The 23,204-nt window shown below is 44.1% G+C and overlaps 1 protein-coding gene and 1 long non-coding RNA gene across 6 annotated transcripts in view; one reads left to right on the plus strand and one right to left on the minus strand.

The window, feature by feature from the left end:
- Positions 1–2,809: 2,809 nt before the first annotated feature.
- Positions 2,810–13,976, minus strand: LOC138265736 (uncharacterized). Of its 3 annotated transcripts, XR_011199412.1 has the most exons (3): positions 6,633–6,775; positions 5,095–5,197; positions 2,810–4,568 (listed from the first exon to the last, which is right to left on the minus strand). It is a non-coding gene; the product is annotated as an uncharacterized lncRNA (long non-coding RNA). The 3 variants fall into 3 exon arrangements; XR_011199414.1 differs by lacking the exons at positions 5,095–5,197; positions 6,633–6,775 and adding an exon at positions 13,935–13,976; XR_011199413.1 differs by lacking the exon at positions 5,095–5,197.
- A 238-nt stretch (positions 13,977–14,214) lies between these two features.
- The window catches only part of UGGT1 (UDP-glucose glycoprotein glucosyltransferase 1), a 1,185,714-nt gene continuing 1,176,724 nt past the window's right edge, over positions 14,215–23,204 (plus strand). For all 3 annotated transcript variants that reach the window (XM_069213734.1, XM_069213736.1, XM_069213735.1), the window contains exons 1-2: positions 14,215–14,342; positions 19,246–19,384. In XM_069213734.1, the coding sequence (XP_069069835.1) occupies positions 19,248–19,384 (137 nt within the window). In that variant the 5' untranslated portion in view covers positions 14,215–14,342; positions 19,246–19,247. The remainder of the gene's footprint in view (positions 14,343–19,245; positions 19,385–23,204) is intronic.

The raw sequence follows: 23,204 nt of genomic DNA on the forward strand, positions 1-23,204 counted from the left end.
CTGCAGGAAGAACAAACACCAGCAATGCAACAACAGTGGATTTCCGGACCCGAGTACCTGTAAGACAAGGGGACCAAGTCCAATAGTCGCGACAGTGTCGAGACTGGGCAGGTGCCCAGGAAATGCCAGCTGAGGGTGCAAGGAAGCTGCCACCTATTGGAAGAACACCTCTGCAAGAAAGAAGAGGACTAGGAATTTCCCCTTTGGAGGATGGATGTCCCACGTCGCGATGAAGGTTGCAGAGGTGTTCCCACGCAGAAAGACCACAACCAAGCCTTGTTCGGAGTTACCATTGTGACGCTACATATAGGTAGTAACCTATATGTAGTGCACGCATGTAATGGTGTCCCCGCACTCACAAAATCTGGAGAATTTGCCCTGAACAATGTGGTGGTACTTTGGCTAGTGCCAGGGTGCCCACACACTAAGTAACTTGGCACCTAACCTTCGCCAAGTGAGGGTTAGACATATAGGTGACTTATAAGTTACTTAAGTGCAGTGAAAAATGGCTGTGAAATAACGTGGACGTTATTTCACTCAGGCTGCAGTGGCAGTCCTGTTTAATAATTGTCTGAGCTCCCTGTCGGTGGCAAAAGAAATGCTGCAGCCCATAGGGATCTCCTAGAACCCCAAAAGCCTGGGTACCTAGGTACCATATACAAAGGAATTATAAGGGTGTTCCAGTGTGCCAATGAGAATTGGTAAAATTAGTCACTAGCCTGCAGTGACAATTTTAAAGCAAAGAGAGAGCATAAACACTGAGGTTCTGGTTAGCAGAGCCTCAGTGATACAGTTAGGCACCACACAGGGAACACATACAGGCCACAAACCTATGAGCACTGGTGTCCTAGCTAGATCCCAGTGACACATATCAAACAGACTGACAACATAGGGTTTTCACTATGAGCACTGGGCCTTGGCTACCAGTGAGACAGTAAAAACACCCTGACATACACTCACAAACAGGCCAAAAGTGGGGGTAACAAGGCTAGAAAGAGGCTACCTTCCTACAGGAACCCAGAAACTCTGGGTACCTTTAGAATCCCTATGATGTGGGGAAAAAAGGACGCAAATTTGGCATGGATAGCTTATGTGGACAAAAAGTTATGAAGGCCTAAGCGCGAACTACCCCAAATGGCCAAAAAAGGGCTCAGCACTCAGGGGAAGGCCCAGCAGCTAAGAGTTTAAGAGAGGCACACTAGCTTTTCTTTGGCCAGCTCTTGAGTCCCACTTCCATGTCAAAGGATAGTGCTTATTCCCCATCTATGTGAGGCGACTTTCCAGCTAGGCCCTGCTAGTGAGTTAAAGTTCCATGATGGCTTTGAGAAAGTTAAATTTCCTCCACACTGTACCTTATCAGTCAGTGCAAGATGCACCCTAGGCCTGGATGCCCAGTATTCAGTTTTACCAGCTTTTGCTGGAGTGGAGGTTCGGAGTGCCCTGGCACACGTCTAAGACCCAGTGGTGAGTAAAAGTCTGGATGCTACGGTAGAGACAATAGGCGTCGACACGCTCCTCCACCTAGGCAGTAAGACTCGTTGAATCCATAGGCAAGTCCTACGTCCTCCTAGATTGTTGGGAAGTTGAATTGTTGCTCTTCCTCCATGGGTAACTGTTGGGCGCTGGCTCTCTATATGGTGCATTAAAAAGAACTAAACGGTACATAGAGTCCAGTGGATCCCCAATTGGTTTGAAGAGGCAAAAGTAGATAGCACTAACGCTCTATTTTGTGGTAGTTTGGGTGAGCAATTAGGCTTATCAGGGGGTAGTGCTAAGCATTTGTTGTACTCACAGAGGCAATAAATGAGACACACACTCAAAGAGAAAATCTGAGACCAATTTAGAAAAATACACTTCTTTTTACATATATTTTGAAACCAAGAACTTTTTTACAAGGTAAGCACATTTTTAAGCTTAAATACTTTCCACTTGCAAAAATGGACACAGTGCAATTTTTGAGTTTTTCAGTGTTAACCTATGGGAGGAAAACAAGTTCAGCGAGCATACTTTACAACGTCTTACGAGACCAATTTCAGAATCTCAAGATAAGTATTAGGCAAGGGTCAGGACCCCACCAACAGGTCACTCCGAGCAGTACTGGGGTGGCCAGGTGCAGAGGTGTAGTACGGCATTGGGTTCACAATGTATTTCAATGGGGATTTGTCTTATTGGGCAAAGGCTGCAGGCTCTGTCTAGGAAGCCAGTCGGAGAAAACCAATAGGTAGGAAACAAAAATGGGGTGCTTGGAAATGTAGTTAATCCTTTGGTCCTCTTCTCCAAAGCCTATGGGCGACAGATGGAGGGGTGTCCTTTGGTGTCAGGTTTCAGTGTCCGGGAGCACTTCAGCTCGGGCCAGAGGTGATAAGTGCAGTGGTTGCTTAAGGTGTCAGGTTTCTCTCACTGCAGAGGCTGCAGGAGGGGAGGCCTGAGTGTAAAGGCTGCAGGCAACTTTGGAGGGGTCCAGGAGTGGTGAATTCACAATAGACGAAGACTCTGGGGAGCCTGGGAACCTTGTTGGCACTGGAGCTCCACTCCAACTGGGGTTGGTGATGGAGGGTTCAGTGACTTTAGGTGTCAGGTCTTTACAGTTCCGGAGGCTACAGCGTCCTTTCTTTAGAGTTTGTTGGGGAGCAGGTCCGCTGCTCACAGGAGTCTTGAGTCTTTTTCGAAGGCAGACAGTCCTCCTGCGTTTCCGGAGGCTCAGCTGCAGGATGAGCCATCTTTGGGTGCAGAGTCTGTCAAGGGTTGCAGACAGACCGGTTGTAGTGCTTTCCTCTTATTTAGTTTCTAAGCACTAACATAAATGCACTTGTGAGGTCAAAGAAGACTTTTATTGTTATTTTATTCTTCCCCAACCACAATGTTTATGAATGAATGACGAATTAGTAGCTTTCAAGTCCGCGTTAATCAAACAAAATATATCAGTTTGCAATATACACAGCAGGTTATATTTATAAGATATTGAATGCAAAGCAAAACAAATACTTCACCGTGTAGGAACTATTTACAGCTACATCTTTCTAAGGTCTGCAAGCTGATGACCCCTGTCAGCCGCGAGAAAGAGTGATTCATCTACCCACACGGGATTGCTGGCAGCCTGCGCCAAGCTCCAGCACGAGGTCCGGCAGATTCGAATCTGACTCTCTGCAGCCTGTTACATTCGTTACAAAGGTGTGCCCCCTCCTCTCAGACCTGGGAAACTGAGCAAGCCTTTTGGAGACTGGCCAGGTCTCCAAGACTACTCCTGTTCCCAAGCTCAAGGGAAGAGAAACGACGCCCATGTACTCTCTCTTATCAGGTCTAGTCTACTGTGAGAGCAAAACATCTTGGTTCTCTGGTGCAAAAACACAGCTTGGAAAAATACAGAACTCCACGTTAAAGGCAATGGGCAGCTAACCTAAATATCAAATGCAATGTCATGTTAAAGGCAATAGGCAGCTAACCTAAATATCAAATGCAATGTCTAGTGTCATGTCAAAGCCAATAGGCATCTAAGCTGAATACAAAATGCAATATATAATATCATGTCAAAGTCAATAGGCAGCGGAGCTGAATACAAAATGTAATATATGATATCATGTCAAAGTCAATAGGCAGCGGAGCTGAATGTAATATATGATATCATGTCAAAGCCAATAGGCAGCTGAGCTGAATATAAAATGCAATGTATAATATCATGTCAAAGCCAATAGGCATCTAGACTGGATACAGCATGTCAAAGCAAATAGGCAGAATACAGAATGTAATGGCTAATGCAATGTCAAAGCCCATAGGCGGCTCAACTGAATACAGAAAGTAATGGCTAATGCCATGTCAAAGCCAAAAGGCACAATACAGAATGTAATGACTAATGCAATGTCAAAGCCCATAGACGGCTAAACTGAATACAGAAAGTAATGGCTAATGCCATGTCAAAGCCAATAGGCGGCTCAACTGAACAAAACATACCATGTGCTACTGGTGAACATTGAGCAACTAATATGCGCAGTGGTGAAACACAAAGTCATTGGTCAAAACAAACTTTATCAAATGGCAGGACATTCCGCCCTTTGACCAATGAATTTTTTGTTTCACATATCTCATATTTCAAAAAAACAAAAAAACATTATCAGCAAATCAAATTTCAATGATCAAAGCAATCCCTGTAAAGCAATAGAAGTGAATTAACACATTGATCTCATAACCTTTCACATCAGATACATCTACATAGAAAAGACTGGGCAATTTTTTTTTTTTTTTTTTTTTCTGAATGAGTCTCTAATTCAACAGTGTTAGCAATTTGATGTGGCATGAGTTCTGCTCATGTAAAGGTGCACGGTCCACCTGAAAGGTTTTCTGGAAGGTAAGCAAAAGTCAGAGTTCCATACGAGAGGGGAAAAAAAAAAAAACACAGCAAACAAGTTGAACTTGAACTGAAGGCGCAGTTTGCGCAAAGTGGATCCATGGTGCTGGCACTTTACTCAGCCAGGTTCAGGTTGGGGATTCGGTCCCTTCCCCGACCCCACACGCACACACCGGAAGGGGGACCACACAGCGCACTCAGGGACAGTGGCGAAACGTGGTCGGATCTGCAAAAGAAACAAGTATGACTTTTCTTGCAAATAACATTTTTCATTTAAACTGCACCCTTCCTCTTTCTTTCCCTGTTTTATAATCAGCAGGACGTTTTTGGGGCCCTTTGTTATATTTTCTGCAGGTTCTGGAGGGTCACTTGGGGCTTCAGCCCACACATCAGTACTGAGGTTTTTATCTGCTGCGCCACAGCTTCCTTTTTCTTGCACTGTCAGAAGGGCTGGGGCAGACTCCTTCTTTACCAAACCTCCATTCACTGCATTTTCGCCAATTTGGGCCATTCTGTCTCCAATTTGTATGAATAAATCAGATTCTTTTCTAGGTATCAGCATAATTTCCATTTTTCCTTGGTAATTTGCAGCAATCACTCTCCCTAAAACCTGATCACTTTGCCATTTCTGTCCTGGTAACTTTCCTCTCCCCAACTGCTCTGTGACTGCTTGCATGACAGATTGCTTTTGTGCATGCTGCACAGTTTTTATCAAATCTAGGGGAATGGGCATCTCTCTCATCTCTGCCCACCTGTAAGTGGCCTTTTCACATTTCTGGGGCACCCACATAGCCATCCCCACTAAGGCAGAATTCTGGGTGAACACTTCTCTCTCTGCATTTTTCTCATTAACATCTGCAAGGTAATTGAACCAGTTAGGTACACGCCATGTGGCTAAAACATTATCAAAGAACCAAAAATCAGCATAAAAATGACACATCTCATGTAGCTCTTGCTTTAAAATCTGACACACATTATACAACTCTGTTCCTTCTACTGTGCCAGAAAGCAACATTTCAGTCAATGAATCATTAGTAAAACAAACATGCTTTTTATCTTCGGTGGACACGAATTCAAATGGTGCACACAATTTCATTGGTAACTCTTTTATCTGTGGTACTCTAGCCCTGTCTTGCAAGTACCAGATCCATTGTATGATTCTAGCTAGGGGCACTATTTTCTTCCCTTGTTCATGATTTAAATGTACATAAGTATTTCCTTCTTGCACTGCGCAGAAACCTAAAGTCTGCAAATCACACGCGCGCAGCTGCATATTATTTTTCACAGTGACCATATACAAAAGTGTTAGGATTTCACTCAAATGAGGGCTTTTCTTTTTCCAAAAATCAAACAAGCTAATGAAACTCGGGGTGTCTTGCTCTAAAATCCTTCGTTTTACTTGTGCATTTTGCAACGGTAACTCGTAAATCACATTCTGGTCTCTCTCCTCCGTGTTATCAGTTAAGGAATGCATTTTGGCTGCCAAAAACCCTGGCTCACACGGAAACTCAGTGCAGCTCGGAGCTGTCTTAACCCCCTCATTACTGGAATGGGACAAGAAAGATTCTTCAAAAACAGCCCTTTTATAACTTTCAGTCTTATTTTGAATTATTGTATCCTGGCTAATTTGCTCACTTAAATTCCTATTTTCATGTTCCAACTTCCTACATTTCTCCTGCATTTCTCTGTAAGCAGATAAAGGTATCCAGACCTTTCTGTCATCATTACTTCCAAAACACACGTTTTCTACATATATACAACGGGAATTATTTCTCATAACAACATCAGGCATTTTAGCTACACATGCATTTTCTTCTGTAATTCCCCAAACAGAAAACAATTCACAGTTTTTCTTAGCACCATCAGGCAGTTCATCAACACATGTATTCTCAGACATGGTCTGCCGTGCTACTGTGATTCCCCAAACAGAAAACAATTTCTGTAATTCTCCAAACAACAAAAAAACAATTACACTTTTAAAGTGTGCACTTAGAAATCTACTAACTCGTCAAACCCTTTAATCACCTCTTAATGACCGACCCCACGACTCCAGGTACCAATTGTAGTGCTTTCCTCTTATTTAGTTTCTAAGCACTAACATAAATGCACTTGTGAGGTCAAAGAAGACTTTTATTGTTATTTTATTCTTCCCCAACCACAATGTTTATGAATGAATGACGAATTAGTAGCTTTCAAGTCCGCGTTAATCAAACAAAATATATCAGTTTGCAATATACACAGCAGGTTATATTTATAAGATATTGAATGCAAAGCAAAACAAATACTTCACCGTGTAGGAACTATTTACAGCTACATCTTTCTAAGGTCTGCAAGCTGATGACCCCTGTCAGCCGCGAGAAAGAGTGATTCATCTACCCACACGGGATTGCTGGCAGCCTGCGCCAAGCTCCAGCACGAGGTCCGGCAGATTCGAATCTGCCGGACCTCGTGCTGGAGCTTGGCGCCAGCTGCCAGCATCCCGTGTGGGTAGATGACACTCTTTCTCGCGGCTGACAGGGGTCATCAGCTTGCAGACCTTAGAAAGATGTAGCTGTAAATAGTTCCTACACGGTGAAGTATTTGTTTTGCTTTGCATTCAATATCTTATAAATATAACCTGCTGTGTATATTGCAAACTGATATATTTTGTTTGATTAACGCGGACTTGAAAGCTACTAATTCGTCATTCATATAACAATAAAAGTCTTCTTTGACCTCAGAAGTGCATTTCTGTTGTGTTATGTTAGTGCTTAGAAACTAAATAAGAGGAAAGCACTACACCGGTGGAGTCGGTACCAGGTCAGCTGCTTCTTTCCTCCTCTTCTGCTGGTGCGACTCTTTAGTGTCCTTTGGCTTCTTATGTCGTTGGGATCTGAGTTCTTGGGTTCAGGGCTGCCACTTAAATACTCAATTATGGGGCATTACTGGGAGGGCCTGGTAGACCCAACGGGTTGCCCACCAGTAGGGAGACTACACCCGCTCTATGACTGTTTCTGTTGGGAAGTGGGCATAACCTTGGCCCTAGAGGTCTACTTACATCCAAAACAAGATTGGGGAATTTAAAAAGTGGTGTCCACTTCAGCTCGTCTGCCTTAGGGGTGGGACTGAAATGATGTGGGCACACCTCCTAATCTAACTAATTTTCCCGCCTGTCTTGCGGCCAAGAAGTGGAGTCCGGACAGGGGGGTTGGTCATCTCCACCATCTGGAGAGACCTGGGTTGCATTACAAAAGCAGCTAGGCCTTTGAAGCTTTTGTCCCTGGAATGTCGATCATGCCTGGAGGAGGTGTCAACACCCCTGCCTAATGCAGGCTTTTGTCTCTGGCCTCTGAGAGTGTTGGCTCTCACCTTAGGGGGTCAGAAACGTGGCCAAGGTGTCTGAACTGGTCAGGATCAGTCAATCAACACACTAGTAGCTGGTAGGCGTTCAGAGGGCACCTCTGAGGTTCCATCTAGGTGCATGCATTGGTAAAAACAACACTGGCATCAGTATGGGTTCACCAATACAAGATGTTTGATACCAAACATCCCTACCTTCAGTGAAGCCATCCTGTAGCTGAAGAAGTTGTAGTTATCAGTGTCTACCAGTGTCTAGCACATGTATTGAAAATAGCTTCCCTGGTCACTTACTATGTCTGATAATTGACAAAGACATACTAGGGGCATATCTGCTCATGCAGATATGCCCTCACATGTAATATAATGCACCCTGCCTTAGGGCTGTAAGGCATGCTAGAGGGGTGACGTACATATATTGCATGCAGTGTTAGGGGACATGGGACACAGGCTGTGTGCCATACCATGTTTTCACTTTTATCTGCAGCAAGACACGCAGCTTGCATTGATAGCTTGCCATGTGCTTGGTGGGGGATCCCTTAGGGTGACACAATTTGTGCTGCAGCCCTTATGGGCCCTCTTTAGTACCCTAGCCTCTAGGTACCAGGGGTACCATTTACTAGGGACTTACAGAGTGTGCTAAAGGTTTTACAAATTGGGGAAACACCTGTGCAGTTTTGTGAAGGAGACCTGGCACTGGGGACCTGGTTAGCAGGAACCCAGTGCACTTTCAGTTGCAATCACATCAAATACCAGGCAAAAAGTGGGAGCTCACCATGCAAAAAATGGTATTTTCCTATAGTAATGGCTTGCTTCTCCTTTGCAACTGCACACTGCTCCAGGGTGACAACCTACCTCCTAGCATACAGGGTTCATAATAGCACACACAGGGAAATGGCTCCTTCGGGTTATAGCATTGCACAAGGAAACTTATTGCTAGAGTAATGCACAGGGCAACAGCCACTTAATGGACATATCTTTATTTCTTCTATTTCACATCAAAGGTTAATGTTGTGTCTTTAATTCCTGGTGGCTAAGGTTAGTGTGATTAGCAGGCAGAAGCCACATGAAAGCCAAGTTTAAAATGGTGTGCTTTTTTATTGGGTCCAATCAACAAATGTTGAAGAGCTGTTTTCCTTGAAAGGAAGACAAGTTGCTTTTTTGTAGCTCTGGAAATTCAAGAGCGCTGTATATGGCTGTGTTATATTTTGCCATGCTATTTCCCATCCAGTGGTATGGTTGGTCTTGTTTTTTGCCCTTATCACATCTACTTCCTTTAGTGATGTACACCGTTTGCAATGTACTGTTTTATAACACAATAACATAGGGTAGCTTTGATGTTATGATGCTTTTTTGGTCTGGGAGACTGATGTAATTCAAAGTTATGCTATGTATGAAATGAAAGATCATGTGTGCTTAATTAGGGCTGGCTCCTTCAGGATGAGATTACAGTGAATAGGCGACCCCACAGGTCAATGTCACTGTACGCAAGTAGTTCAAGCAGGCTGTCTCCAGTTGACCATGTTGGCTGTGTAACATGTCTAGGATATGTAAAGTTCTTATTATTGAGCATAGTTTAGTGTAGATGCTGATTACTGGCCATAGTTTGTGGTGTCTCTTGCTGTTCCTACGTCTTCCAACTTGGGTAGTTTTTCTATGCAAACTAGTAATATGTAATTCTGAAAGCCAATATTTTCTTGAAAGAGCTAGTTGTGACTGGAATGGCCCATGTTTTTTTCATTGTCAGTTACCTATATCACGATTTCCTTTTCATCCCTGGATAATGGGTAGTTTACACTAATTTTGATGTAAAGCTGATACCTCTTACTTTGACAATTTATGGTCCATTCTTTGTGTGGATATTCTGGTGGTATTGGTTGCAGGGTGAGCTGTCAGGTTGTGCTGGTGAATGTAAGAACTGTACAGTATATATATGTCTGCTGTTTAATGTGGAGGTGACATTTGGGGGCATGGTGTAATTTGTAAAAGCATAAATGTAGAGCCCCAAACTTTTGCTTAGGGTCCTATTGATGGATGCCCTAGTTGTCATAACTTTTTTTCTCACACTCCTCTACACTTGCTTATTCTTGCAGGTTCTTTTTTCATCCCCTTTTCTGCCTTCATAATTGTTTTACTATCTTTCTATCTCCTCTCTTCCCTCTCTTTCTTTCTTGCTTTGGGTCATGGTTGTTGGTGACAAAGGAGGCCTGATTTACTAAAATGAGTGCAGGTGCCCACAATAGACATATTAAGTGGTGGATAGAGCTTAACAAGCATATTATAGGCTCTCACGCTAGAGAGCGCAGGCAGCTAAAGTAATCACATCTACATGGAACTGTGCTGCATATTGTAGGAGGCTGGACTGGCTTGTAGTGAGTACCAAGGGGTACTTGCACCTTGCACCAGGCCCAGTTATCCCTTATTAGGGAATAGGGTGTCTAGCAGCATAGGCTGATAGATAATGGTAGCTTAGCAGAGCAGCTTAGGCTGAACTAGGAGACGAGTGAAGCTCCTACAGTACCACTTAGTGTCATATGCACAATATCATAAGAAAACACAATACACAGTTATACTAAAAATAAAGGTACTTTATTTTTATGACAATATGCCAAAGTATCTCAGAGTGTACCCTCAGTGAGAGGATAGGAAATATACACAAGATATATATACACAATACCAAAAATATGCAGTATAGTCTTAGAAAACAGTGCAAACAATGTATAGTTACAATAGGATGCAATGGGGACACATAGGGATAGGGGCAACACAAACCATATACTCCAAAAGTGGAATGCGAACCACGAATGGACCCCAAACCTATGTGACCTTGTAGAGGGTCGCTGGGACTATTAGAAAATAGTGAGGGTTAGAAAAATAGACCACCCCAAGACCCTGAAAAGTGAGTGCAAAGTGCACTAAAGTTCCCCCAAGGACAAAGAAGTCGTGATAGAGGAATAATGCAGGAAAGACACAAACCAACAATGCAACAACGATGGATTTCCAATCTAGGGTACCTGTGGAACAAGGGGACCAAGTCCAAAAGTCACAAGCAAGTCGGAGATGGGCAGATGCCCAGGAAATGCCAGCTGTGGGTGCAAAGAAGCTTCTACTGGACAGAAGAAGCTGAGGTTTCTGCAGGAACGAAAAGGGCTAGAGACTTCCCCTTTGGTGGATGGATCCCTCTCGCCATGGAGAGTCGTGCAGAAGTGTTTTCCCGCCGAAAGAACGCCAACAAGCCTTGCTAGCTGCAAATCGTGCGGTTAGTGTTTTTGGATGCTGCTGTGGCCCAGGAGGGACCAGGAAGTCGCAAATTGGACCAGGAGGTAGAGGGGACGTCGAGCAAGACAAGGAGCCCTCTTAGCAGCAGGTAGCACCCGGAGAAGTGCCAGAAACAGGCACTACGAGGATGCATGAAATGGTGCTCACCCGAAGTTACACAAAGGAGTCCCACGTCGCCGGAGACCAACTTAGAAAGTCGTGCAATGCAGGTTAGAGTGCCGTGGACCCAGGCTTGGCTGTGCACAAAGGATTTCCGCCGGAAGTGCACAGGGGCCGGAGTAGCTGCAAAAGTCGCGGTTCCCAGCAATGCAGTCTAGCGAGGTGAGGCAAGGACTTACCTCCACCAAACTTGGACTGAAGAGTCACTGGACTGTGGGAGTCACTTGGACAGAGTTGCTGGATTCGAGGGGCCTCGCTCGTCGTGCTGAGAGGAGACCCAAGGGACCGGTAATGCAGCTTTTTGGTGCCTGCGGTTGCAGGGGGAAGATTCCGTCGACCCACAGGAGATTTCTTCGGAGCTTCTAGTGCAGAGAGGAGGCAGACTACCCCCACAGCATGCACCACCAGGAAAACAGTCGAGAAGGCGGCAGGATCAGCGTTACAGAGTTGCAGTAGTCGTCTTTGCTACTATGTTGCAGTTTTGCAGGCTTCCAGTGCGGTCAGCAGTCGATTCCTTGGCAGAAGGTGAAGAGAGAGATGCAGAGGAACTCGGATGAGCTCTTGCATTCGTTATCTAAAGTTTCCCCAGAGACAGAGACCCTAAATAGCCAGAAAAGAGGGTTTGGCTACCTAGGAGAGAGTTTAGCCTAGCAACACCTGAAGGAGCCTATCAGAAGGAGTCTCTGACGTCACCTGGTGGCACTGGCCACTCAGAGCAGTCCAGTGTGCCAGCAGCACCTCTGTTTCCAAGATGGCAGAGGTCTGGAGCACATTGGAGGAGCTCTGGACACCTCCCAGGGGAGGTGCAGGTCAGGGGAGTGGTCACTCCCCTTTCCTTTGTCCAGTTTCGCGCCAGAGCAGGGCTAAGGGGTCCCCTGAACCGGTGTAGACTGGCTTATGCAGAATTGGGCACATCTGTGCCCAAGAAAGCATTTCCAGAGGCTGGGGGAGGCTACTCCTCCCCTGCCTTCACACCATTTTCCAAAGGGAGAGGGTGTAACACCCTCTCTCAGAGGAAGTTCTTTGTTCTGCCATCCTGGGCCAGGCCTGGCTGGACCCCAGGAGGGCAGATGCCTGTCTGAGGGGTTGGCAGCAGCAGCAGCTGCAGTGAAACCCCAGGAAAGGCAGTTTGGCAGTACCAGGGTCTGTGCTACAGACCACTGGGATCATGGGATTGTGCCAACTATGCCAGGATGGCATAGAGGGGGCAATTCCATGATCATAGACATGTTACATGGCCATATTCGGAGTTACCATTGTGAAGCTACATATAGGTAGTGACCTATATGTAGTGCACGCGTGTAATGGTGTCCCCGCACTCACAAAGTCCGGGAATTGGCCCTGAACAATGTGGGGGCACCTTGGCTAGTGCCAGGGTGCCCTCACACTAAGTAACTTTGCACCTAACCTTTACCAGGTAAAGGTTAGACATATAGGTGACTTATACGTTACTTAAGTGCAGTGTAAAATGGCTGTGAAATAACGTGGACGTTATTTCACTCAGGCTGCAGTGGCAGGCATGTGTAAGAATTGTCAGAGCTCCCTATGGGTGGCAAAAGAAATGCTGCAGCCCATAGGGATCTCCTGGAACCCCAATACCCTGGGTACCTCAGTACCATATACTAGGGAATTATAAGGGTGTTCCAGTAAGCCAATGTAAATTGGTAAAATTGGTCACTAGCCTGTTAGTGACAATTTGAAAGAAATGAGAGAGCATAACCACTGAGGTTCTGGTTAGCAGAGCCTCAGTGAGACAGTTAGGCACTACACAGGGAACACATACATATAGGCCACAAACTTATGAGCACTGGGGTCCTGACTAGTAGGGTCCCAGTGACACATAACAAACATACTGAAAACATAGGGTTTTCACTATGAGCACTGGGCCCTGGCTAGCAGGGTACCAGTGAGACAGTGAAAACACCCTGACATACACTCACACACAGGCCAAAAGTGGGGGTAACAAGGCTAGAAAGAGGCTACTTTCTCACACATATGGAATATTATGCCTGTTGTAGTATGCTGGTGGCACAGCTTGTTCAATCGTTGGGTAAAGGAATCTTTATGCTGACAAAAAGACACATTGTTTTATATGTAGCTTACAAAAGTGTGAGTCTTTCTGCCTAAATCAAGTGTTTGTATACTCTTAATGCTCTAAAATGTACTCATGATAGACCTGCTAAACATGTGTGAGGCCTTAAGATCTGATGGCTTTTCCTGTGATGTCACTTCTTGTAAAGTCATGGGTTGTGATCACTTCCTATGATGCCATGTGTGATGTCACGCACCGCGATGTCACTTGCATGCTGTCTAACTTGGTTAGTCCTACTTTTTTTTAATGACTTGTGCCCTGCTTTAACTCCAGCAAATATAGTACTGTGATTATCACGTCATTCCCCTACTAAGAAATGCATAATCTGAAGCGAAACGCAAGTATAACATGAGAATATCGATTGGTAATGCCCTAGTGGAAGCGAATTGATACATTACTACCCCCTCGGGTATTCTAATGTATTGACTATACTTAAAGTCATCAGCTCCAGAGCGACCTCCACGCCCGGGGAGTGCTCTCACTCCAGTCCCTCTGCAGTTTTAAGTAAAAACCGATGCCAATGAATACTCCCCTTTCCCGATAAAAACAGAGTTTTAGAAGGCATAAAAAAAGATGTTGCTGTAGCAATTTGTCCAAGAACACATTCGTTTTGATAAAATGAGGCTGTATAGTAGCATAATGAAAAAAATAACCTGCCCAATTATATGCTTGAAATGCAATATTTCTAAACTCAGCCCTTACTACTATAATGAGCTTTTAACTCACAATCACAACGAATCGCTTAAGTAGATACACGCATCGTATCCGGGAAGGGAAAGTGAGGTCACCTTGGATTGGTTATGTAAAGCGCTGCCATGGATTGGCTGAGAGCGCACTTGTCAGTATCCCACTGGACCGCCATGCTCTGACGCTTGTACTGTGCTTTACGGAGAGCTAGATGAGAGCATTTCCAATTTCCATTGGCTATGAGGCTCCAAAGGGTTGCACGTGTTTGTTGCATGTCCCTGCTGTCTTCTGCATGTGGGCTGGACCCAAGAGGTATTCACTGAGAGGTTGAGTCTTATTGGGCGACTGAATCTGCTTGCATGCCTGATAATACCGGTGCTGGGCCCGAGCGAGAAACCTGAGAAGAAGACAGTGATCGCGCTTGTACGCGGGATCGGCTCTGTTCTGGTGAGTACTCTCGTCCCTTAGGGGCAGTCTGATTGGAGGTCAGTTCCCCCGCTGCGTTTTAATGTCCCCGGTCTGCCTATGAAAAGCACTTGGCCAGTATCAGATGAGGGGTGGAGAAAAGAAAAGAACAGAACCGGGGAGTTTGGTTTACCCAGTTAAAGCCGGAAGTAGCCTTAGTTGCTGACAGTAGCCATCGTATGTGTCCACCTTTTCCCGCTGAATTTGTTTGGTGGCGTTCAGTACATGTAAAATGTGTTTGTACCAGATGCGGTGGCTAACAGCAGGGAGTTTGGGTGACTAGTTCAAAACTGGAAGTTGCCGTAGTGTCTAATTGCTTCCTGTCTCTATGTTCCTTGCATACCATTTTACAAGTGCACCAACTTTGTAATTGGGACACTGTTTTACACCCCGGAACAGGGTCATCTGGCTTGTGTCTCTTTTTTCCTACGATAACGGAGGGGTTGATCGTCGGAAAGTATTAATTGTCTTTTTATGCCTCGGTTCCCTTATTTGACTATAAATGCGAGCATCTAGAGGGCATTATCTTTTCTATGCGTCCGCTGGATGAACACTTTTTAATTGTTTCCCTCTAGAGCACTGCAGGGAGGGCAGGTAATAATTGAACTAGAAGTACTTGTGGCGTAATGCATGGATCAAACCATCTCAACTTTTAACGTGCTTGTTTCATAGTGAGTGTCCTCTGACTTGGGAAACTCTAGTCCAGGTGGAATATTTATTTTTAAATGCATGTTCCAATGTGTGAGAAAGTGGCCTCTTTCTAGCATGGTTACCCCCATGTTTGTCAGTGTGTTTTGACTGTGTCACTGGGATCCTGCTAGTCAGGACCCCAGTGCTTATGGTTTGTGGCCTACTTGTCAGTCTGTTTCACTGTTTTTGTCTCTGTGCTTAACTGTGTTACTTGAGTCCTGCTAACCAGAACTCCAGTGGTTATGCTCTCTCTGGTTCCAAATTTGTCCTTATATACTGGTGACCTAGTATTTCACTCCAAATTGGCATACTGGACTCCCCTTATAAGTCCCTAGTATATGGTACCTAGGTACCCAGGGCATTGGGTTTCCAGGGAATCATAATGGGCAGCAGCATTTCTTTTGCCACCCATAAGGAGACCATACAAATACTTCTTCTTCCGGACTGCTATTGCAGCCTGAGTGGACTAGTGCATGCACTATTTCACAGCCATTTTCACTGCACCAGGTCCCTTATAAGTCACCTATATGTTAGGCCTTCAGACCCTGAAGGCTGGGTGCAAAGTACCTGTGTGTGAGGGCTCCCCTGCACTAGCAGAGGTGCCCCCCTCGTCGGTTCAGGCCCATTTTCCCGGACTTTGTGAGTGTGGGGACGCCATTTTAAGTGTGCACTGCACATAGGTCAATACCTATGTATAGCTTCACAATGGTAACTCCCAGTATGGCCATGTAAGGTGTCTAATAGCTGGGTATTGTACCCCAATACTGATTCCAGTATTGGTTTTACAATTCCATGCACCCTTGGGGCTCCACTGTGGACCCCCACTACTGCCATACCAGCCTTCTGAGATTTGCACTGTAGCCCGAGGTGCTGCCACCTCACAGACAGGCTTCTGCCCTCCTTGGGCTTGAGCAGCTCAATCCAGGAAGGCAGAACAATGCATTTCCTTTAGGAGAGGGGTGTTACACCCTCTCCCTTTGGAAATGGGTGTTACAAAAATGGGAGGGGTATCCTCCCAGAGCCTCTGGAAATGCTTTGAAGGGCACAGATCGTGCTCTCCTTGCATAATACAGTCTACACTGGTTCAGGGACCCCCAGTCCCCTGTCCATCACCATCCCAGGGGTGGTACCCCAAGAGCTCCTCTAGAGTGTCCCTGGGTTCTGCTATCTTGCTTTCAGGATGGTCAGGGAACTCTGGGAGCATCTGAGTGGCCAGTGCCAGCAGGTGACGTCCGATACCCCTCTTGATAGGTGCTTACCTGGATAGGTGACCAATCCCCCCCTCTCAGGGCTATTTAGGGTCTCTCCTTTGGGTGTTTATTCAGATTGCAAGAATCTAGCAGGAATCTTTTGCATCCTTTACTTCATCTTCTACCGACGGATTGACCTCTGATTGCTCCAGGAATTCTGCAAAACTGCAACAAAGAAGCAAAGACGACTTCTGCAACCTTGTAACTCTAGCTCCTGCCATCATCTGCAACAGTTTCCAGGTTGTGCACGCTCCGAGTACTGCTAGGCTTCATCCTGCACCAGAAGAACCGAAGGAATCTCCTGTAGAGTGACAGTCACTTCCCTGCTTCAGCAGGCACCTCTCCGCAGTGACAACCGGTGGCTTGTGTCCCCTTTCCCGATGACAGGTGTGAAGCCAGCGACACAGGTGGTGGACTAAAGTGACCCCGACAGTCCCAACGTCCAGCTGTCCAATTTTGGTGGAGGTAAGAGCTTACCTCCCCATGCAAGACAGTACCCTCATGCAGCGCGTGACTTGCAGGCATGTGTGCAACCTTCCAAGATGTTTTTTGTGCACAGCACAGCTTAGTCCCCCATCACTCAATCCTGCGACGTACAACTTCCTGAGTGTTTCTCAGGCGGCGTGGGAATCCTTTGTGTCGTGCAGAATGGGCCTCCATTTGCACCTTCTTTTTCCCCATGCTGTGGGATTCCTGTGTGCGCTGCCTGGTCTTCTGAGGGCTCTCTGAGTTGCTGAGAGCCCCCTTTGTCTCCCCCTCCTGGGTAGAGTCAATCTGGTCCTTCCTGGGCCCAGGTAGCGCCATTTTCAACGAACCATCAGCTTGGTGTTTACCAAGGCTTTTTTGCAGAATCCAGTTACGAAAACCAGACTGCATTCATCCATCTGGCGTGGGACATCTTAGGCACCAACCAGGTCCGCATCTATCTTCTTTGGTGCAATACCGACTTTGTCTTCTCACTGGTGGTTCTTCTTCTGCACCTTCATCCCGGTTAGCAGGGGCTCCTGTTCTCCCTGGAATCTTCAGTGCCTCTTGGACTTGGTCCCCTTCTTCCACAGGTCTTCAGGTTCAGGAATCCATTGTTAATGTCTTGCAGTTTCTTCTGATTCTTGCGCTGTCTTCTACCATGACTTCTAGTGTGTTTTAGGAAACTTGCCGTGTTTTACTCCTGCTTTCCTGGGCTCTGGGATGGGGTATTTTACTTACCTTTTGGTGTGTTCTTACACTCCCAGCGCCCCTCTACACACTACACTTGCCTAGGTGGGAAACCGAATTTCACATTCCACTATTTTAGTATATGGTTTGTGTTCCCTCTAGGCACATTGCAACCTATTGTGATTTCCAGTGTTTGCACTATTTTCTGACAATTTACTTACCTGTTTTCCTGTTTTTGGTTACTAGTGTATATATTGTTTAATTTACTTACCTCCTAAGGGAGTATAGCCTCCAAAGTATTTTTGGCTTTGTGTCACTAAAATAAAGTACTTTTATTTTGGGTAACACAGAGTATTGTCTTTCAAGTGTGTGAGTACTGTGTGACTACAGTGGTATTGCAAGAGCTTTGCATGTCTCCTAGTTCAGCCTTGGCTGCTCTGCCTACAGCTACCTCTAGACAGCCTGGCTTCTAGACACTGACTAGATTTCACTACTAAGGGATAATTGGACCTGGTATAAGGTGTAAAGTACCTTAGGTACCCAGTACAAACCAGGCCAGCCTCCTACACAGTGCGATACGGGTAAGAATATGACACACCCAACTACTATGTGGACATATGACACATCATTACACTGGGGCAAATGTATCAACATCAGTGTTTTCTTGCAATGATGAGGCTATCTCCTTTTTTTTTTTCTCCATTCCTGTGACCCATCTTGTAAAACCTATGTTTCCTTGTTCCTTGTAGGCATATTTTATTTTACATTATTACAGCACTGCCAGTCCTCTTCATTTCATCTTTCGGTGACTTTTTAAAAATAAATCTTTTTATTGGTTTTAGCAACTAAAATGATACAGAATGGAGCACTGTTAAGAAACCAAGGTATCACGTTTCAATTCAGCACTCCTTATCTAAAACACCATTACTATGTACTACATTGATCCTCTTCTGTAATCACTGCATTTTCAATCGTTAAGGTCTGAGTGGTTGTTTAATGTAACACACAGTCTGTGAAGAAGATGCTCCATATCTACAGTGCCTTATTCACCAACCCGAACCAGTCTCAATGTTACAGTTTAGCAATCCTGGCCAAGTTAACATCCCATGGACCCAAAGGATTAACCCAAGATTAAAACATTTTAGCTCCATGACATCTTACCCTAATGTGCTGTAGATATTGTGATCAGAAAACACATCAAAAGCTACTTAGCTTTCAAGTAGTCTCCAGTTGTTCGATTTCAGAATATCCGGGGTCTTCAGTCTTATTGCTTGATCTTCTCATGTGCTTACTCCATATAAAGTGGCGCATAGTGGTTTTTCCCTATTGTGTAGCTGAAGTAGCCCCTGCATGTATTCGCTGGTTTGTACATGTAAACACACGCTTATTTTTCTTAAGATTTGATCAGATAATGAAAGAAGTAAATTAGAGTAAGCAAGTTTTAAGTTCAACAACACATCTGCAAGTCCTTTAAGAGTGTATCTCTCATCTTATTTACTTGGCAGTACTGTCATGCCTTCGTTCCCCCATGTTTCTGTGCCATGGGTTTTGGGGTGGTGTGTACTGCAGGCCTGTTTGTGAATACAATGTTTGTTTTATATATTAAAGATAAAATGAAAACTGCCACAAAATACAAGGCAGGTTGATACTTTGTATCTACTGTGTTACTGAACATTCCAATGCATCTCTTCTTTTAACTTAACTTTCAGTCTAGACCTTACCGTCTAAAAGAGGAATGCATGATCGTCAAATCAGATTACTAGCAGATTTGTTTTTTTTTTCTCTTTCAGCTATGTGCAAGAAGATGGATTGTCTTGCTCTATTTATTGGTATCAGTTTGTATGTCTCTTCTGTAATGGCAGACTCCAAAGCTGTGACCACTTCTCTCACCACCAAGTGGGCATCCACACCACTGTTACTGGAAGCCAGGTAAGAAAGTATGCAACCATTTCTGTATTTAGAATCTTAAAAAGTTAGGTCGAGACCGCAAACTTTTATTAGAACATTGGAATGTTGAGTGCGTCATTGAAAACAGTCAAGTGCTCCGGGATTCTGATGGCTGGTAGAAGCCTGGAGCATCAACATTCTAATGTTTGCTGTTGCTGTGAACAAAGGTCTCACAGACCCCGAGGGGATTTCAACCCCTTTGGGCTCAGTGAATCCTTTGTTTTACTAATTAGAACATTCTGCCCTCTAGGGGTGGAATCTTCTTATAGCCTGCCGTAGCAGGCTATACTGGCCATTAAAAGCCCGCTCCTTTGTTAAAAGTCCTTGCCTTCGGCTTGACCCTTTAACGCTAGAGTGGGACTTTAATGGTCAATATAGCCTGCAATGGCAAGCTATAATGCTGTATTGGCATTCCTTTTTATCCTGTTGTACTGTGTGAAATGATATGAAAGTCTTTGTTCTAGATCCCTGTTTGACTGAAACAGTGTGCGTTAGGAATGGTTGAGATATGGTGTGGACAAGCAAGAAGGCAAACAACTGTTATGATTCTTTGCTCTGGATTCTAAGGTGTTGCAACCATATTGATCACCTTTCGCCCACTGCTTGACATCAGTGGGCTAAATGTATTCATGAGTTATTAATATTACAGCTGTTTCCTCGTTATCTGGACAAGAAATATTAAGTTAGAGACGGCTTCTGTCTTAAAAATATTCTCTTTCTCTAAAAAAGTTAATTAAAATAGCGTTTTTTTTGTTGTTTTTTTTAAACTACCATTCGAGGTTTTAACAATCTAGTGACTTAAATGAAAACCTCAAACAGGGAAAAAGAGGCTTTGGGGATAAGTGGAAATATATTTTATAGTAATCACAGCAACAAATCATATTGTAAAGTGTAATTTAAATTAAATTACAAAGGAACCTCAATAGTTACTAACTAGGGTTAGTTAACCTGCACACCTAGCAGTCAGGGTAGCTTCAATTTAGGTCTGCCATAACTATTTTATTGGAACTAGCAGATAATTTAGTTTGTGATTTGTGACCAGCAGTTTGGGTGGCGATACAGTTCACTCCAAATATCACCACACACATTTTTGCCATCTCATTTATAGCCTATGGTAATTTTGAGTTTAGACCTATGTTGCAGAGGGGCATTCTTACTGAAGCATGGAGATTGACTCCACCCTTCCTAGGTCTGTGCATCCCAGCTTAATTATATTTGCAAACTTCTGAGAATTCTGTAGCTCAGGTGTCTCTAACCAGTCGATCGTGAGTTACCAGTAGCTCAGACACCTTCAGAGTAGCTCTCCTTGATTTCAATTTTTTAAACTTTTAGTTTAGCATTTTGTGCATAAAAACAAAACCAATGTGGTGTACAGTACAAGTAGGTACCAGCCATATATCTCGTAAAAATTCAAACAGGACGTTGCCAGAGTGAAGTACATTACACACATTAAGTCAATAATCACAACATATATACACCTAACTCTGACCTTAACTTATTTATAGCTTTTTTGGCAAACAATAATACGCTGTATATCATTCTGTCCCCAGGTTCTATGGGGCAGAGTCCACATCCGAGTCTCCATGTTCATTAGAAGAGTCCAACATTGCCCTTCAGGCAGACAAGTCCTCTGCACCTCTGTAGTTGGTATGAGAGAGCTACATATGTTGTTCCTCTGCCACCCCTCCCACTGCAGCACATCCTTTACCTACAGAACCACACTAGGGGCTCTAGACCCCACTTGAGTTCATTTTTAAATAACAGGTCACATTTTTCTTTTGAAGTTAAGGGAAGGCTTTGTTTACATTATTATCTTCATGCTGCAGACAGCAAATCCTGATAACGGGCTGTTCACAGTCAAATTTAAGGCCAGGTGGGGGCTCAAAAATGAAGAACTGAAGCATTTAACCCTAAAATAATAGTCCCTTCTGACTCCATATTGGAGTCTGAGAACAAAATGGTATTTATGAATGCTTTTCAGTGGGAGCAAATTAAAATGAAAAGTTACCTTAATGATTAACCCTTCATTTGAAATTTTCTCCCATTTCAAAGTGTACATTTACAAGCAGCAGGCTTTTTGCTCCCAGTGGCCGTTGACGCTGCTATATCTACAACTGAAAAATTGTCTTTTTTTTTTTTAAATGGGAGAAATTGAAAAAATTCCTAACAAACGTAAAGGAAAATTTCAATTCTACTAAGGAAAGAGAGGTGAGGATTATGCTAGTTCTTTCTTTATTTAAACTCACAGCAGCAAAATAAAATAACTACAAATCTATTCCAAAGGTCATATAACATCTGACCCAAACAGTCCAATCAGTTTTCTCCACCCTATAACATAATAGGACATTCCCATCTTGTCTTCACTTTTTTAAAATTTATTTATTTATTTTTTGTGCGAAGGCCGTAAGAGTGACAATTACTCTAGATTATCTTCCTAATCTTAAATTTTTCCTCAGTTTCTAAAATTGAAAAAACATGTCACCAGTCCATTCCTAAATAGTCAAGTACATGCAATCCAATAGAATACACCAATTAGTATATTCCACCATAACACATTATGCAAGTAGGTATTCAATAAAACAGTCAAATGAAAACATTTTTAATTATTTCCAATGTTGATCCAAATACTGAAGTCACAGAGGGAGGGGAAACACAACTCCGCTGGCAGTAAGGGTGAGATAATCTTCACCTCCGTGTCCTTAATAGAATTGAAATTTTCCTATGTCTGCTCAGAAATTTTTCAGGCTATTACAGCACCGGAGGCTCAATTATGCTAGTTCAAAGCTTACTTACCACTATGGAGGCGAACTGTGGAGTTGGTTTAAAATAACATCTTTTAAAAACAGAATCTGATGCTGTTCTCAAAATATCCTCTAGAGGTGCACCCAGCGTGAATGCTTTAGAGGACTTGGCTCCCCTTGTTGAATGTGCACCAAAAGTTGAGGCGTCAATACCTGCCTCCTTCATGATCCAACAAATCCACCTAGCCATGGTGTAAGACGAAACTAGTTTGTGTGGTTTAGTAAAAGAAATCAATAATTGGGATGTCCATGCTGGTCTAAGATCTGCAGAAACTCTTTCAAACAATTCACCACACACAATCTGGGCCTATCAGGAACTTCTGGATAAGATATCGACCTGGTATTGGATTTTGTTCTTGTCGAAATTATGAAAAATACGCCCTCTGGTGAAAAGGAGTGCCCATTCAGATCTAGGGCCCTGACATCCGACATCATGTTACAAGAGATGAGGCACAATAACATTGTCAATTTGGCAAAAAGTTGTTTATTGGAGAGAGCCGCATTATCTGGCCACTCCATTAAAAAGGTTCAAAACCTAGTTCACTTCCTAAGTGATTGTATATTTAGGTTGTGGAGGGTTAGAGAATCTAATGCTCTTTATAAGTGAACATACCAAAGCATGGGATCCCACCAGTTTGCCTACCACCGGCAAAGGCCCTGCACAAATTGCAGACCTAAACGAGTTAACCGTTGAAAAAGCCTTACCTGTGTCTGCTAATTGAGCCAGAAAATTCAATACGTATACAATGTCAGCTACCATGGGATCAACATCCCTTTCCAAACAGCAACCGTGTCAGGTAGACCAAGCAGATCTGTATAGTTTGTGGTTTCCTGCTGCCCATGCTTGTCCCATGTAGGTTGAAGCTGTGTCTGGAAGGCCTGGCACCTGGCAGCAGAGCCTGATATTCTCCAAGCCATCAGTCACCAGTATAAGCTCTGCCTGTTGCCTCCTGAACTGTGTTGCAACCCTGGACAACATAATGAACGGGAGAAAGCTGTAA

This window comes from Pleurodeles waltl, chromosome 11 (assembly GCF_031143425.1).
Source record: "Pleurodeles waltl isolate 20211129_DDA chromosome 11, aPleWal1.hap1.20221129, whole genome shotgun sequence".
Classification (NCBI taxonomy): Eukaryota; Metazoa; Chordata; class Amphibia; order Caudata; family Salamandridae; genus Pleurodeles; species Pleurodeles waltl.